At 43.8% G+C, this 16,505-nt stretch overlaps 1 protein-coding gene across 7 annotated transcripts in view; it reads left to right on the top strand.

Annotated features, from left to right (window-relative positions):
• The window catches only part of NALCN (sodium leak channel, non-selective), a 365,686-nt gene extending 349,834 nt beyond the window's left edge, over window positions 1–15,852 (top strand). For all 7 annotated transcript variants that reach the window (XM_030813654.1, XM_030813651.1, XM_030813653.1 and 4 more), the window contains 7 exons: window positions 857–989; window positions 1,651–1,766; window positions 4,162–4,319; window positions 7,620–7,770; window positions 9,739–9,888; window positions 11,579–11,696; window positions 14,147–15,852. In XM_030813654.1, coding sequence (XP_030669514.1) covers window positions 857–989; window positions 1,651–1,766; window positions 4,162–4,319; window positions 7,620–7,770; window positions 9,739–9,888; window positions 11,579–11,696; window positions 14,147–14,340 — 1,020 coding nt within the window. In that variant the 3' untranslated portion in view covers window positions 14,341–15,852. The remainder of the gene's footprint in view (window positions 1–856; window positions 990–1,650; window positions 1,767–4,161; window positions 4,320–7,619; window positions 7,771–9,738; window positions 9,889–11,578; window positions 11,697–14,146) is intronic.
• The last annotated feature ends 653 nt before the right edge of the window (window positions 15,853–16,505 follow it).

Genomic DNA, 16,505 nt, shown 5'->3' with positions numbered 1-16,505 from the left:
CGAAAGAAGTTCTATTGTGGGTGAAGTGCTAGCAAACAGCATCACATGCTGCAGAAAAATCTTTCATGAAAGGAAGAGTCAATTGATATGATAAACTTCCATACTGACTTGTTTTAAGAAATTGCCACAGCCACCCCAACCTTCAGCAGCCACCACCCTGCTCAGTCAGCAGCCATCAACATTGAAACAAGACCCTCCACCACCAGCAGAAGATTACAACTCACTGAAGGCTCAGATGGTTGTTAGCTTTTCTTAGCAATAAAAATACTTTTTATTAAGGTCTGTACCTTTTTGGACATAATGCCATTGTGCACTTAATAAGCCACAGTATGGTATAAACATGACTTGCGTATGCACTGGGAAACCAAAACATGCATGGGACTTTATTGCAATATTCACTTTATCACAGCAGTCTGGAACTGAAACTGCAATGTCTCCGAGGTATACCTGTAGAGTCTATATTCCCAAACCTTAACCCATTACTTCAGTCAGAGAAAAACTTGCAAATGTCTTTTTATTTGATTTTCTGCAGTTTGAGCACAGTGGCTACTTATCACTTGGGTCTGGTGGCGGTGGCAGAAAGAATATCTAGTGGAGATCGGTTCATTTTCATTGTGCTTTTAAAAATGGCAATAACCTTGGGATTCTACAAGATAACAGCATAGCATAAGTGAAATATTCTTCTTTATTTCTGCTACAGATGATGTACCCAATGTATGTGGTTTTTGAAAGCTTACTTTGAAGTTAATGATATGCTATATGTTTAGGAATCTATTTATTAACTATAGTCAGCTAAAAGAAATTTGTATTCTCTACTCTTATCCTCTCCTCCTTCTTCCACCCCAATGCCCCAAAGGTTCAGCCTCCGTTTTGTACTCCAGATGAATTTACATACTGGGCAACAGACTGTGGAAATTATGCTGGAGCACTTATGTATTTCTGTTCATTTTATGTCATCATTGCCTACATCATGCTAAATCTGCTTGTAGGTAAGTGATGTTAGTTGAATACTTTTTACTCTTTAAACTCAGGTACTTAGATAATTATGTATGATTTTCAAGCAATTATCTTGGATTGCTTGGGGTGGGTGTTTCATGGCATTAATTATAAATTGTTGTCTCTCAATCCAGAAGCTGAAAAGACCTTTGAAAGGCATGTAAATGACAGTTGACTGCAATTTTAAGAGTTGTAGCATTTGTTATGATCATTAATTTCAAAAGAGCTCTTCTCATGGATTGAGTTGAACAAATATCAGAGAGGACTATCTTTCTAGCCTTGAAATATCAGATTTATATTTTTGAAAGGTACACCTTATTTACCCAGCTGTGGGGCCACCCAGAATTCAATTTGACCTTTAAAAACAGCCCTGGAACTCTCAACTAAGAGTTAAAGCCAGCTGGCATGACTATCTCTATACACAGAATGTGTGTTTGTGCTTACGACCCTCATGTTTTGGAAAGGCAGGAGCTAGAGAAATAGCTTAGTCCAAGTTTAAACATGCCAATTTGGAAACCATACTAAAAGCACTTTAAAAATTTGGCTTATGATGTAGGTGATAGAATCCATTATTAATAGTAGATGTTTTACTCTTTCTAAAATATGACAGATTAGCACAATTGTCTAACTTCTGAATTTTTCTTTTTTTTTAAGCCATAATTGTGGAGAATTTCTCCTTGTTTTATTCCACTGAGGAGGACCAGCTTTTAAGTTACAATGATCTTCGCCACTTTCAAATCATATGGAACATGGTGGATGATAAAAGAGAGGTATGGGAGTGGGTTGTTGTTTCATGCCCCACCTCAAAGAGACTTACCAACATGTCTCAAACACTTAAATGGTTTTGAGGTTGGCAAATGACATAGATTGAATTTTTAAATGGTGAATTGCAGAAAGCCATCATTTACAGTTCAGCAGAATCTTCTAGGAAGGGAGAGAGCGTCGTTCCTCCTTACATGATCTTCAACCATGAACATCCTCTTCTTCAGACTTTCAGAAGGCCAGCAGGGAAAGGAATCCAAAAGAACTCTGTAGGAATCAGGCTTGGGCTTAGGCTAGAAAAAGAGGTGACACTGAAACTACCAAAGGGACAGTACATTACAAATTCATGACCACCTCAAACTCAAGCAGCAATCCCAATTAAAAGTACAAAGGAGTTATTTAAGTGGTGTCTGAAGGTGTGTATTGGATTATTTTTGAGTTACTACTTGAATGTTTTAACCATAAAGTTTACCCAAGATTTCTTAAAATTAGCCAAAGTAGCTGCAGTCTGTTCTTCCTCTTCTTGTCATTGTCATCATCAACCTCCACCTCCTTCCCTTGCTCCTACTCCTCCTCCTCGTCTACCCCCTCCTCCTCCTCATCTACCTCCACCTCCTCATCTACCTCCACCTCCTCATCTACCTCCACCTCCTCCTCCTCCTCCACCTCCACCACCTCAACTACCTCCACCTCCTCCTCCTCCTCATCCACCTCCTCTTCCACCTCATCTTCCCACTCCTCCTCCTCTACCCCTTCCTCTACCTTCTCCTCCCCCACCCCCTCCTTCTCCACTTCCTCCTGTTCTTCCTCCTCCTCCTCTTCTCTCTTCCTCTTCCTAGCAAACACTCAGGCACAGGTCTAGGCACTGAGGATATAGCAGTGAACAAGAAGGAACAGCTTCTGTACTCACAGAGCTTACGTTCTAATAGGTGGAGACAACTAATAAAAAGTGAAATAATAATAGTGCAGTATTTCCAGAAGTTAAAACTATAGACAGTAGTTGGGGTTGGAGCTGCGCCGGCAGGAATGACCATGAAGGAGGCCTGAGGGGTGCTGTGGGACCTCATGTCTGAACAAGGAAAGTTCTGCCAGGGTATTTGGGGCGAGATCTGGAAATAGTTCAAGAAGAATTGATGAAGGGCACAAAGAGCAAGGAGCCAGCATGGGCATCACAAGTGAGGGCCCTGGCAGTGCACTCACCCTAATTTGCTGCCTCTTCTTGGTACCCTCGCCCGCCCAAGCTTCAGTCTTGAGGGCTTTCAAGGTAGTACGTGCCCTGCATGCAGGGCATCTGAGCTCACTCGCAGCTCCTCGGGATCCACCTTTCTCTCTCTAACTGTCACCCACGGGAACCTGCTTTCATGCAATACACACATGAAGACCACACTGCCCTGCAAACCGAGATGTCAGTAACTGGCAGGCACTCATGGTCACCAATGTTCTGCCCAGCACTTTCATCCAAAGATACAGCCAGGGGGCATGGTGGTTTGTGTTGCATGGAAGGTAGCGACACATCTTAGATTCTCAGTGTCTGGATCAGTTCTGACCCCAGAAGAGGGCAGAGCTGGGGGCCTAATTCTCCTGTATATAGTTTTTCTAATCCTGAAGAAGACATGAAAAGGAGTTATCTTTTTTTTTTTTTTGAGATGGAGTCCCACTCTGTCCCCAGGCTGGAGTGCAGTGGTGCAACCCCTGCCTCCAGGGTTCAAGTGATTCCCCAGCATCAGCCTCCCGAATAGCTGAGACTATAGGCACGTACCACTACGTCCGGGTAATTTTTTTATTTTTAGTAGAGACCAGGTTTCCTCATGTTGGCCAGGCTGGTCTCGAACTCCTGACCTCAGGTGATCCACCCACCTCGGCCTCCCAAAGTGCAGAGATTACAAGCATGATCCACCATGAGTTATCTTTTAATTGTAGAAAAACATGTAATAAACATTGAGACGTTCCTAGCCTCCAGACTGAGTGAAGAGGAGGATTACACTTGTCCATTACCTTGTGTGAGTGCATTATGACCCATTCAGTGCATGTGTTGGAGGCGGAGTCTGTGGGACAGGCTATGCGAGCATCAACCTGGTGAGACCAAGAGCAGAGTCCTGAGGGGCTGAAGGGGAGCTTCCCATGCCTCACTCCAAATGCTGCAATGTGGTGACATCCCAGAGAGAGAAGCACCAGCAGAAATTTATCACTCAGTTTTCTATCCTCTGCTCTTCTCAGTGCACTTAATTCCACAAGGCTCCAAGGAGGTGACCAGCTTTCTTCACATCTGGTGCTAATTATGCTAGCTTTTGAGAAATAGCACCTTTTTTTTTTTTTTTTTTTTTTTTTTTTTTTTTTTGAGAAACCCAAGCGAATCAGCGAGGCCTGATGATGATTTGCTGCTTCTTGTGCTCTGCCCCCCAGGGGGTGATCCCCACGTTCCGCGTCAAGTTCCTGCTGCGGCTGCTGCGTGGGAGGCTGGAGGTGGACCTGGACAAGGACAAACTCCTGTTTAAGCACATGTGCTACGAAATGGAGAGGCTCCACAACGGCGGCGACGTCACCTTCCACGATGTCCTGAGGTACAAGGCAGGCTTTTGCAGGGCTGAACGGGGGCCAGAAACCACAGCTGTCAGCCTTCAAGGCCTCTGCAGTACAATTAACAAGTGTGTTTCCAACCCAAAATGCCACATCTGCTGTGGTCACGAAGCGAGGTCACATGTCCCAGGCGCTAAGTGCCCTTTCCCGCTGTCCTCCAGTGATCATTTCCAAGTAGGTGCCTCACAGGGGAGGGCTGGGCAGCCGTGCCCTGACGTCCCATAGGAACCCCTGCCCGTTGAGGTGCTCCCCAAGGGGAGAGGTGGAAGGGATCTGGGAGAGCACAGTCCCAACCCCTTCCCTGTGATGCGGGAACTGCCCGGAAGAGCTTAGTGACTTGCTTGCGGTTACAGGGCTCTGGCAAAGCTGGAACTAACATGCAGAGCGCCTCACTTGCACAGGTCTGATAAGAATTTGCCTGGCCTGCTCTGTGATGGTTGCCCCGTTGACTAAAACACCAGATTTTCCAGACATTTCATGAGCACCCAGACAGGACAGAGGGTCAAATGGAGTCTCTGCCGTTTCTTCTCCCTGGGAGACTTCTGTATTTGTTTCCTTGGGCTACTGTAACTTAGCACCTTAAGCTGAGGGATTTAAACAACAGAAAGGTATAGTCTCGAAGCCCTGGATGCTGGAAGCCCGAGATGGAGGTATTGCAGTGCTGGTTCCTTCTGAGGCCTGCGAGGGAGAATCTTGCCCAGCCTCTCCCCTGGCTGCTGGGGGTGTGCTGCCAATGTTGGGCATTCTTGGCCTGTAGAAGCATCAGCCTGGTCTCCCTTCATCTTCACATGGCATTCTGTGTGTGTGTGTGTGTGTGTGTGTGTGTGTGTGTGTGTGTGTGTGTGTGTATCTATGTTCAAATTCCTCCTTTTATAAGAACATCTGTCATATTACATATCCATCCTATCCACAGGATGGACAGGAGTCCATCTTTTAACTTAATTACTAATTACATCTGCAATGTTCTATTTTCAAATAACGTTACATTCTGAGGTACTAGAGGTTAGGACTCCAACATATCTTTTTGTGGGAGGAAACATTTAAACCATAACAGCTTCTTAAGCAGGAGTCCATGGGTAAAACAGAGGCCCATGGACTTGCAAGGGGAAACAATTACATCTTTATTTTCGCTAATCAGTCTTTGAAATGCGGCATTCTCTTCCGTGATGAACGTAGGCAACAAACCACCGTCACATAGCAATACCCATAGCTTTGTTACCAGGAGAAATCATAGATATTTTCAGATTACGTAACTGATTGCCTTGGATGACATCTTAAAATATCATTTATGCTCACCAGTGCTTCTGAGTTATGGTAGTCATTTGAGCTCTGCTAGATGGTATTATTTAATGGAATAATAAAGGAGGCACTTATGTTACTATATCACCGCCGTTTTAAAGTAAATTTGAGAATTGTATTTTAATATAATTGGTTTCCCTTGTAATACTGTGTATTTCATTCTGTGCATTTAAAGCATTATTTTAAGAAATGTCCCATAAGCTCCACTGCCACAGGGGTCCATGCCACAGAAAAAATTAAGAGCGATTGACTAGCAGTAGCTTTTCTAATCACATAGCAGTACCTACAAGTAGTGTGTGGGATCTTGTGTTGTGTCTCAAATTTCAGAACTCAGGTGTACAGAAATATGCTTGTGGCCAGAAGCTGAAAAAAAAAAAAAAAAAAGGATCAGATCAGTACAGGAAGAATCTGGGAAAAGTTCTCTCAAGTTATCAATTTCACCTCCCCCATCCAGTTCTTCCATGAACAAGCTAAAAAGCAAAAAAGACGGGACGGGGAAATGCATGTGAATCACAAAGGATGTCATCTCTGTCAATGTTTCTGAGTCTTTCCTCCTAATGGCAAATTTTTTAAATTGACATGAGGCAGATAGGCATACTGTTGTCATTAATAATTAATATTCAGCCTCTTTGGAACATACCGGTGTATCTAATAAAAATAGACCCAGGCAAAATCTATGATGGGGCTGTTTCTCCCCTTCCTATTTATTCCCGTAGCCCAGTATATGATAAAAACAAACAGTGAAGATAAAAGCAATGAAGCTTTGATGAGATTCTTGATGAGTCAGGGAAGAGAGGAAGAGAAGATTCATTTTTTTCCCTCTGTGGTGGGAAGAGATTTAGCAAAGAAGAGAAGCCCAATGTACCAGTGCTCTCAAGAGCCTCCATGCTGTGGTTTGGGCTCTAGGGTGGAACTGAGCTCACAGAAGTTGGTAGCTCACAGGTGCACCAGGGTGCATGGGTCTCAGCCATAACCTGGAATCCTGTGGCTACACCTGGGTGCATCATACTGCCAAGAGGGGCTGTCTTCTCCTCTGGTGGTGGACTGCTCAGTCCAGACATCCTGGGAGCTGCCTTATTGCCCCATGAACTGTGATGCTGTGTTGGCTTCATCTACAACTGCATGGGCCTGTTGTGTGTCAAGGGTTAAATGGGAGTGGCTATTCAACCCTGGGTTTGTTTGGTAGCCTCTAAAATTAATAAGGAAGGCCAGGCGTGGTGGCTCACACCTGTAATCCCAGCTCTTTGGGAGGCTGAGGCAGGTGGATCATTTGAGGTCAGGAGTTTAAGACCAGTCTGACCAACATGGTGAAACCTTGTCTCTACTAAAAATACAAAATTAGCTGGGCATGGTGGCACACACCTGTAATCCCAGCTACTTGGGAGGCTGAGGCAGAAGAAATGCTTGAACCCAGGAGGCAGAGGTTGCAGTGAGCCGACAGCGCGCCATTATACTCCAGCCTGGGCAACAAGAGTGAAGCTCCATCTCAAAAAAAGAAAAAATTAATTAATAAGGAAGATACAGAAGGATGAATGAGATAAACAGAGAGGGAAATGGGATGCAGGGAGTAGGGATGTGTGATGCACAGCCGAGCATATTAACCATCACCATGGGGGACTAAGTGTGAAGAAAGTATGGGAGGTGCGGTCTTCCTTCTGCAGAGAAAGTCGCAAGCCTTTTCCTAGCCTGGATCTTTTGCTTTACAGGCACTTAGATGGCACTTACTACTATAAGAGCCTCACAGATACTAATTCACCTAGTCATTAAATAAAGGAGTTACCAGGACTATCTTTATTTTACACACCAGGGAAGGGAGACACAGAGAGGTGACAGGACCAGCCCAAGACATGCGGGTGGCGAGGGGTGGTGTCAAAACGCTAGACTTGTTGGACTGAGTGATGTCCTCTGTGGATTTTGACGTATCTAAGGATACGTAAATCTCAGGTGAATCAGAGCTGCGATTGCAGGTGTGTTTCTCCCACCAGCATGCTTTCATACCGGTCCGTGGACATCCGGAAGAGCTTGCAGCTGGAGGAACTCCTGGCGAGGGAGCAGCTGGAATACACCATAGAGGAGGAGGTGGCCAAGCAGACCATCCGCATGTGGCTCAAGAAGTGCCTGAAGCGCATCAGAGCTGTGAGTGAACTGCACGCGTCCCCGCCCCGCCCCGCCCCACCCCACAGGAGGATGAAAGAAAAGAGCTTCATGAACCTGGGTTTAGCTCCTGTGATCAGCCTTCTATCCCTTTAAATTATGTCCACCACCTCCACTTACAGTGGTCAGATCATGATGCAGACTTTCACTCTAGTCCACAGTCAGCCCTGCCCTCTTCAGCAGAGTCCGTTAGGAGTTTCCATGGAATCCCATTTTTATAATATGACATGAAGAATTAAAAAGCAGTTTATTGGCCAGGCGCGGTGGCTCGTGCCTGTAATCCCAGCACTTTGAGAGGTCAAGGGAGGAGCTCAACTCACTTGAGGCCAGGAGTTGGAGACCAGCCTGCCAACATGGCGAAACCCCATCTCTACTAAAAATACAAAAATTAACCAGGCGTGGCACACATGCCTGTAGTCCCAGCTACTCAGGAGGCTGAGGCATGAGAATCACTTGAACCTGGGAGGTAGAAGTTGCAGTGAGCCGAGATCGCGCCACTGCACTCCAGCCTGGGTGACACAGTGAGACTCTGTCTCAAAAAAAAAAAAAAGTTTATTGGTATTAAAATATGTCCATTTATTAAACTCAACTGTTCAAAATTCTATAATTTTTCCACATATTGAATTTGCAAAACTACTTTAAATTGCTGCTAAAAATTTCAACAAACTGTGATTGATAATGTTGTTTATTCTGAAAAGACCTCTCAAGATTAATGATGTTTCCTGCTTCCTGAATTATAAGCCTATAAGATTCTCTAACTCATAAATTAATGAATGTATACCACGTTGACATATACTGTATTTACAGTGAATGTTTCTATGAGATAATTACTTTTATGAATGCTTTTGGCATGTTTCACAGGCGGGGGAAAGAAACCCAAAGCAATCACTAAACATGTATATATAACAGAGATTGTTTCAATCCTCTTCCTCAGAGCAACAACATCAATTGCAGAAACATGTATTTCTACTGCAGGAGAAAATGTTCCCAGAGAAAAGATGCAACTCGACCTCCTGTAGCAAGGCCAGCTGCCCAGTGATGTCCCGTCACTGCTGGCCACTGTAGCTGTGTTAGCTCCAGGGATCAATCTGTCCTCCTCTGGCTCTGAGAGGGCACAAGGAGTCCTGGCTTTAGTATATGCCAAGACAGATTGGTCTCCTGGATTGGCCCGAAAACTTCAGAACCAAGACAAGCACAAAGGTTTTCTCATCCACCTGAGGCTCTTTGCCTCTTACAACTTGCAGGAAAGTGGGAAAGGGGTTGGGGTTGTATTGGCTTAATGAGCCTAGAATAAAATAAGAGGAGAAAAAATAGAATAGCTACATTAGTAATTTTAAATAAGACACAAGCTGGGCACAGTGTCTCATGCCTGTAGTCCCAGCACATTGGGAAACTGAGGCGGGAGGAGCGCTTAAGACCAGAAGTTTGAAACTAGCTTGGGCCACAGAGTGAGACCTCCTCTCTGAAAAAAAAAGAAAGAAAAAAATTAATTAGCCAGCCACAGTCATGCACACTTTTAGTCTCAGCCTCTCAGGAGGCTGAGGCAGGAGCATAGCTTGAGCCTAGGAGTTTAAGGTTACAGTAAGCTATAATAATTGCACCACTGAACTCTAGGGGACATAGTGAGAGCCTATCAAAAAAAAAAAAAACACCAACAACAAAAAGAAAAACAAATAAATAAAACACAAGCATCAATGACCATCACTATTCTGATTGTTACACAAATGAAAATGGACTGGGAAGTCAATGCATACCTCTCTAAGCCCACCTTTGCATCAGCCTACCTTAACTGAACATTGAAACTAGTTCAGGATCCTTACTTGGAAATTCCTAAGAGGTCACCAATCACGCAGGTCTTAGGAGAGGGGAGAAGAAACTAAGATTTGTGTGGCGGTGGGGCAGGCGGTATGCTGGGCTTATTTTACTGAACAAACAATCGTATTTCCATAGAAACAGCAGCAGTCATGCAGTATCATCCACAGCCTGAGAGAGAGTCAACAGCAAGAGCTGAGCCGGTTTCTGAACCCGCCCAGCATTGAGACCACCCAGCCCAGTGAAGACACAAACGCCAACAGTCAGGACAACAGCATGCAACCCGAGGTATGCGCACGAGGCGTCCTCTGTCCCAGGACACTCCGTGGGCTTCTTTAATAAAAATAAATAAAATGGGTGCTGGTCAGATCATTCAAACAAGGTGACCATATTTCCAATAGGAATATTTTCATTAAAAAAAAAAGAGAGAATGGAAATCCATTGATCCAGATTACGTCTGTGTCTTTGCCATCTCAGATGCAGTTGAGGTTATTTAAAAAGATTCTGATTCATATGAATGCCAAAAAAATGTTAATGCCCTGAACTTCATAATTCTGTAGTTTTATTTTTGTCTAAAGAGTTAACATCAGCTCTAAGGGCTGCATTTGAATCTGGAAATATGACATGGAGTATGGTTTACAGGAAGCTCTGCCCTAAATGTTTAACTCCCCTCACTAAAGTCATAGAAATTTGCAGTAAAATCAGTGAAAATGTTTGTAATTGGCTTTCAACCTCCTTAAATAATCAGACTCATTGAAGATATATCCTTTCCTGGTTGGGTATCAGAAGAACATATGGAATTCAGGACAATTGGCTTGAGGAGTTTCTATTTATTAGGTCACAGCATATTTTCACTTTCAAACTCTATGTATGTGTCTATTTTCAAGAGTACAGGGAGTTATCAGCGTCCTGGAGAGTCCTGTGCTGTGAGAAGCAGCTGGCTGGGAGGATCTGCCCCTTTATGAGGCAGCAATTATGATTTGAGGTTAACGACATGGAGCTGATCCCGTGCTCTGTGCAGAGCACCAGGCCAGCCAGGGGCCGGGAGTACCTTTGGAAGCCTAAGGCTCCACAGCCCAGCAGGGTGCCCCAGGAGGCCCACTGGTGCCATAGCCCAGTTTTCAGTAGATCTCATGTTTTGGGCTTCCCAGCCTTTAGAAATCATCTGCCACCGACTGCAGGGACTTCTGTGGAGTTAGTCAACCAAGGGGCAAGGGGGGGGCATCTGCAGTGGCCTTGCCACTGGTCACCCTGAAGATGGTTAGCAGTGTCTTGCATGGGAGAGGGAGGCAGGCTGAGGTCAGGACAGACAGTGAGACAGGACTAATGAGGCTGGGGAAAGTGATGATTTCAGAGCCCTTTGTTTTTAGATGAAAAAGCCTAAGAGGTGACAAAAATAAAAGAAAAAAAAGAGGATACTGAAGAGATGTGAAGACCAAGGCTTTTGTTAGGAAAGGGAGAGGTGACAGGTGAACCTGAGAACAGGTGCAACGTGTGGGAAGTCTTGGCATCTCTCTTTGACTTTAGCTTAGACTGTTATCAGCTCCTTCCTCCGCCACGGCCCATCATACAGCTTTGCCTGCAGAGAACTCTGTCCCTGAAGCTCTAAGTGTGGATCTCCAGGCTGGCAAAAGTAGACTGCCCCCGGCCAGCCAGTCCCCACTGCCCCACCTTCCTTCCTGCAGTGCCCCTTAAGATACGAAGGGAAACAATGACATTCTCAGGCATGGAGGGGAACGAGGCAGTGGGGACAAGATATCCCAGGAAGAGTGGTGTCTCCTTCAGCACGGCGTGCAGTGGTGGCTCTTTTGCTTCTGTGACCCTTTATACCCATTTTCACTTTTCCCCATTGTGGACACTCTGAGTCCCTGTTGTTCTTCCCACTTGTCCTCCTGCCGTGTGTTTTCCTTTCTTATAGTAAAAGGAGGAGAGCGCAGGGTTAAAAAGACGGTAACTGCGTGCTTCTCCTCCCATGCAGACAAGCAGCCAGCAGCAGCTCCTGAGCCCCACGCTGTCGGATCGAGGAGGAAGTCGGCAAGATGCCGCCGATGCAGGGAAACCGCAGAGGAAGTTTGGGCAGTGGCGTCTGCCCTCAGGTAGGTACATCCAGGCATTTCTCCAGCGATCGAGGCATTTTAAAGGTATTTACTCTGTTTGTGTGTTTTCGGTCTTGCCTTTCAAAATGCAAGTCTGCATCTACAGTTGTTTACAGACAGCAACATAATGAAAAATGCAGTCTTGTCAAAAACATTGTCCCCCAAAGTAACTCCTCTAAATATGACTTACATTAGCCCCCATTTTCCGGGTACATTTCAGGCTATCGTGGCTGAGAAGCCAGCACCTATGAAAAAGACAAGATTCAGAAAGAGGGAGAAATTTCCAAGGGCTTTCTGTGTGCCTCAAGGCATGCTCAAACATGGGCAAAAGTATTCAGTTGAAGAGGGAGTGGGCAGATGCAATCATTCAGAAAACGCCACAAAGTTCTCAAAAAAGGGACAGGCCCCCGATTTGTCTCAGCACACTTTGCAGCTGAGTGGGTCACTGGCTTTAGGCAAGCTGCTTTACCTCCATACAGTAACAACAACAACAAATACTTACGTAGTTCTCACTGTATGCCAGTCACTCTTCTAAGTGCATTACTTGTGTTCTCTCATTCAATCATTTCCTTTAATAAACAATCCCATTATTTTCCATATTTTACTGACTCAGTGAGAGAATTTTCTTCTATGAGCTTCTTCTGTATAGGGTTTTGGAAAGCCAGGATAATCCCATTAAAAGCACTCAGGAATGGAGGGAGAGCAATGCTCCCCACAGCCCAGTGTCCTTGTACATGTTTTTCTCTATAGAAAACGAAGTTCATGCTAAAAAGCAGGAGCTTTATAATGCTCTTTAACTGTGCCCCAACTTCAGCCCAGTTGAAAGGAGATGTGTAGCATACGTGTTCCACAAAGCAGATGACAGCACAGCTTACATTTTGAGGCTGACGATGTTCAGTGGGTCTTCACTGGGACTACCACCAAGGAAAGTATCCCCTTTCATATCCAGGAACTTATTTGTTGGGGATCAGAGAAGATCTAAGTTCCTCCTATTCAAACACAGAAGAGAATGACAGCATCAAGACAGTGTAGATGGTGGTGCCAGGTCACAAAAAGCCTTAAATTACAAGCTGAGTAGGTTCAATTTTTTCCTGTAGGCAATTAGGAGCTAGCAAAGATTTCTGAGCAGTATGTGACTTTTGGAATCTGTGCTTTAGGAAGTTGACTTTGCAGCAAAGGAGGGAATTGTCTATGACAGAGCCTGGAGGCAGGTTACAAGCTGGAGGAAGTTACTATGGTGTGAGCACAAGGCAACAAAGGCATGGACAGAGCTGGGGGCTAGATGCTGCAGGGACAGATAGGAGAGGTGACCTGGGGAGAATGCACAGTCCGTGGTATTCATTTAAATGGACAAAAGAAATGATGCTGTCAAAAGTACTTCCATTGGGCCAGGCGCAGTGGCTCACCCCTGTAATCCCAGCACTTTGGGAGGCCGAGGCAGGTGGATCATCTGAGGTCTGGAGTTCAAGACCAGCCTGATCAACATGGTGAAACCCTGTCTTTACTAAAAATACAAAAATTAGCTGACCGGTAGTGGTGCACACCTGTAATCCCAGCTACTCAGGAGGCTGAGGCAGGAGAATCGCTTGAGCCTGGGAGGCAGAGGTTGCAGTGAACTAAGATTGCACCACTGCACTCCCATCTAGGTGAGAGAGTGAGAACCTGTCTCCCCTCAAAAAAAAAAAAGGACTTCCACCGGTCCATGCCTAGGTGGTCCCCACCAAAAATGGTGATCGTGAAATAGACATGCTGTTGGGGTCAGGCTGAGTTTGAGGAGGCAGAGGAGAAGAAAAATAGTATTTTGAGGGGGCAGCAACAATGTCACAGGTGTCATGCTATGCACTTTCCTAAGTCATCTCATGTAACCTGTTTTAATCCTGACAATAGTCTAATTAGGACATTTTCATTGTCTTCATCTTACAATGGAGGAAACTTGGGTTCAGAGACGTGAAGTTGCCCATAGCTACATATCCACAGGTTACAGAGGTGGGTCCCAACACCATGACTGTGAGGCCCCAGAACCACACCTTTCCTCCCATACCCTCACTGCATCCCTCCTGGCCTTTACTGTGGGTCACACTCTCCTTCCTTTTTGTTTTTTTCTTTATTGCGTATGCTAACGAATGCACAGGTTTCTATGACACTTAACAGTTCCCAAATTGGAATTTTTTTTAGTGATTTTCTAGTTTTTGTAATTATTTCAAAATGAAAGGGGTGAACAGCACTTTTTTTTCCCAAATGACATCATTAGTTGTCCATGAGCATAATTAAAAAAAAAAAATCTATCGTGAACGTAAAGAATCAAGTCCTGAAAAGGATGTTTACTTAGCATCTGTGGATAGGACACGTTAGCCAAAAGTATCACGGATGGGAATATCACGGGTTTTTAGGAATGATTACAATAGGGTGGGGCAATACCAAGTGGCTCATAGGACTCATTAATTCCACAGCCCCAAAACCAATAAGCCATTCAGTGTCCTCAGTCAACTTACGGTTTGGAGGAAGGACAACCATGAAATCTGTCGTGTGCAAAATGAACCCCATGACTGACGCGGCTTCCTGCGGTTCTGAAGTTAAGAAGTGGTGGACCCGGCAGCTGACTGTGGAGAGCGACGAAAGTGGGGATGACCTTCTGGATATTTAGGTGGATGTCAATGTAGATGAATTTCTAGTGGTGGAAACTGTTTTCTAATAATGTCCTTGATTGTCCAGTGAGCAATCTGTAATTGATCTATAACTGAATTCCAACTTGTCACAAGATTTTTATAAATTGATTTTCATCCTGCCACAGAAAGGCATAAGCTGCATGTATGATGGGTTACTATCATTGTTCAAAACAATTTTTGTATAATGACTGTACTGATAATATTAGAAATGATACCGCAAGCAAATGTATATCACTCAAAAATGTCATATATTCTGTCTGTGTAAACTAAGGTATATATTCATATGTGCTCTAATGCAGTATTATCACCACCCCGCAAAAGAGTGCTAAGCCCAAAGTGGCTGATATTTAGGGTACAGGGGTTATAGCTTTAGTTCACATCTTTCCCATTTCTACTAGAAATATTTCTCTTGAGAGAATTTATTATTTATGATTGATCTGAAAAGGTCAGCACTGAACTTATGCTAAAATGACAGTAGTTTTACAAACTACAGATTCTGAATTTTAAAAAGTGTCTTCTTTTTCTTGTGTTATATTTTTAAATATACACAAGACATTTGGTGACCAGAACAAGTTGATTTCTGTCCTCAGTTATGCTAATGAAACTGTTGCCTCCTTCTAAGAAAATTGTGTGTGCAAGCACCAGGCAAAGAAATGGACTCAGGATGCTTAGTGGTTTAAAACAAACCTGTAGATAAATCACTTGAGTGACATAGTTGTGCAAAGATGTTCAGTTTCTTAAGAAGCCTTTTAATAACTGAGTGAGTTTAGCAAAAAGAATAAAACTAGACAGCTTAATTTATTTTAAAAAATCTTTGCATGTGTGATATTATCATTGGTTTCATTTCTTACCCAAGGTATGTCTGTTTTGCCATAAATCAGTGGAGTCATTTCATTCTGGGTGATCCTAACACACCATTGCTATGTTAGTTAGATTTGAAATGACATCTCTGTTACCAGAATCTTCTATGGAAATAATGGTGCCCTGCAAAATCTTCCTCTGAACTCACAGGTTAGGGATCACACAACTTAATCATTTTTTGTTTTTGTTTTTTTTTCCTTATATGTCAATGGCCCATGTCCTCCGGGAAAATTAGAAAAGCAAAATGATTACAAAGTGCTGTTAGATTTCTTGTGCTGGGTCAGCCAAGTAGAAGTGGACTTGGACCTTTAACTATTTTATTACAGATTGGACATTTGCTGTTTAGATGTTTTTTAACAGAGGGATTCTCTCAGAATCCTGTGACCTCCAGGTTGTTTTATGATCTATTTTTCTCTAACATTCCTCAGATAGATAGGCAAATAGGACATTCCTTCTGTGTCACAGATGTATCATGGTGGTGGCAGTCTACAGTTTATATGATTCACTGTAACTATGAGATAAAGAATAACCAGTCCCTGTGGCCAAAAGGATTAGATTTGATTTGATGTTCACTTGGAGTTTACTTTTTGTACATACAAGATAAAATAAATATTGGATTTGTAAAATAATTTACTCTGAGTTGACCATTGTTAAATCCTTTTCTTGGTGGGGCAGGCACTCGGTAGCAGCACATTGCAAACCCTGGATTGAATATTCAGTCCATAATTAGTTGGCAAAAGCTGTGTCCCTGATATTCATTTCAACTCAATTCTCTGAGCCAGAATGTTCCTTTCACACTTGTGCTGATAAGGCTGAGTGAATAGCCTGTGCCTTCTAAGCCTACAATGAACAGAAGGCACTTACAGGTCCAGGGCATGGGTCTGTACTAGTGCTGCATAAAAAACAAGATGTTTTTGGCTCATTACACTTGAGTAATACAGCTTCATTCTCACAAAACTGCTGAGCCCTTTCTAAAACGTCTGGAATTGATGTTCAGCAGAACATCATTGTTGTTCTTTCTGCAGTGAAGCCAGGGACAGAATACCAATGTATTTAAAGCCATAGCACCCTATATTTTCAATGAAGCAAAACAGTCACACACTTCCTATAGGACTCCTCTCTACGATTTTTCCGAAACAGGTAGAGCAGATGCAAGCCAGACAAATTAAGCGCCACCCCTTTTTAGATTTTACCTCTAGATACGTAAACATATGAACAATCCCATTACACAGATGAGAAAACTTGGGTCACAGTGTTCCCTGGTCCTTAGGGAAGCCAGACA

The sequence above is a fragment of the Nomascus leucogenys genome, chromosome 5, assembly GCF_006542625.1.
Source record: "Nomascus leucogenys isolate Asia chromosome 5, Asia_NLE_v1, whole genome shotgun sequence".
Classification (NCBI taxonomy): Eukaryota; Metazoa; Chordata; class Mammalia; order Primates; family Hylobatidae; genus Nomascus; species Nomascus leucogenys.
Note: the sequence above shows the minus strand (reverse complement) of the source record. Positions and strands in the feature narration are given on the sequence as shown.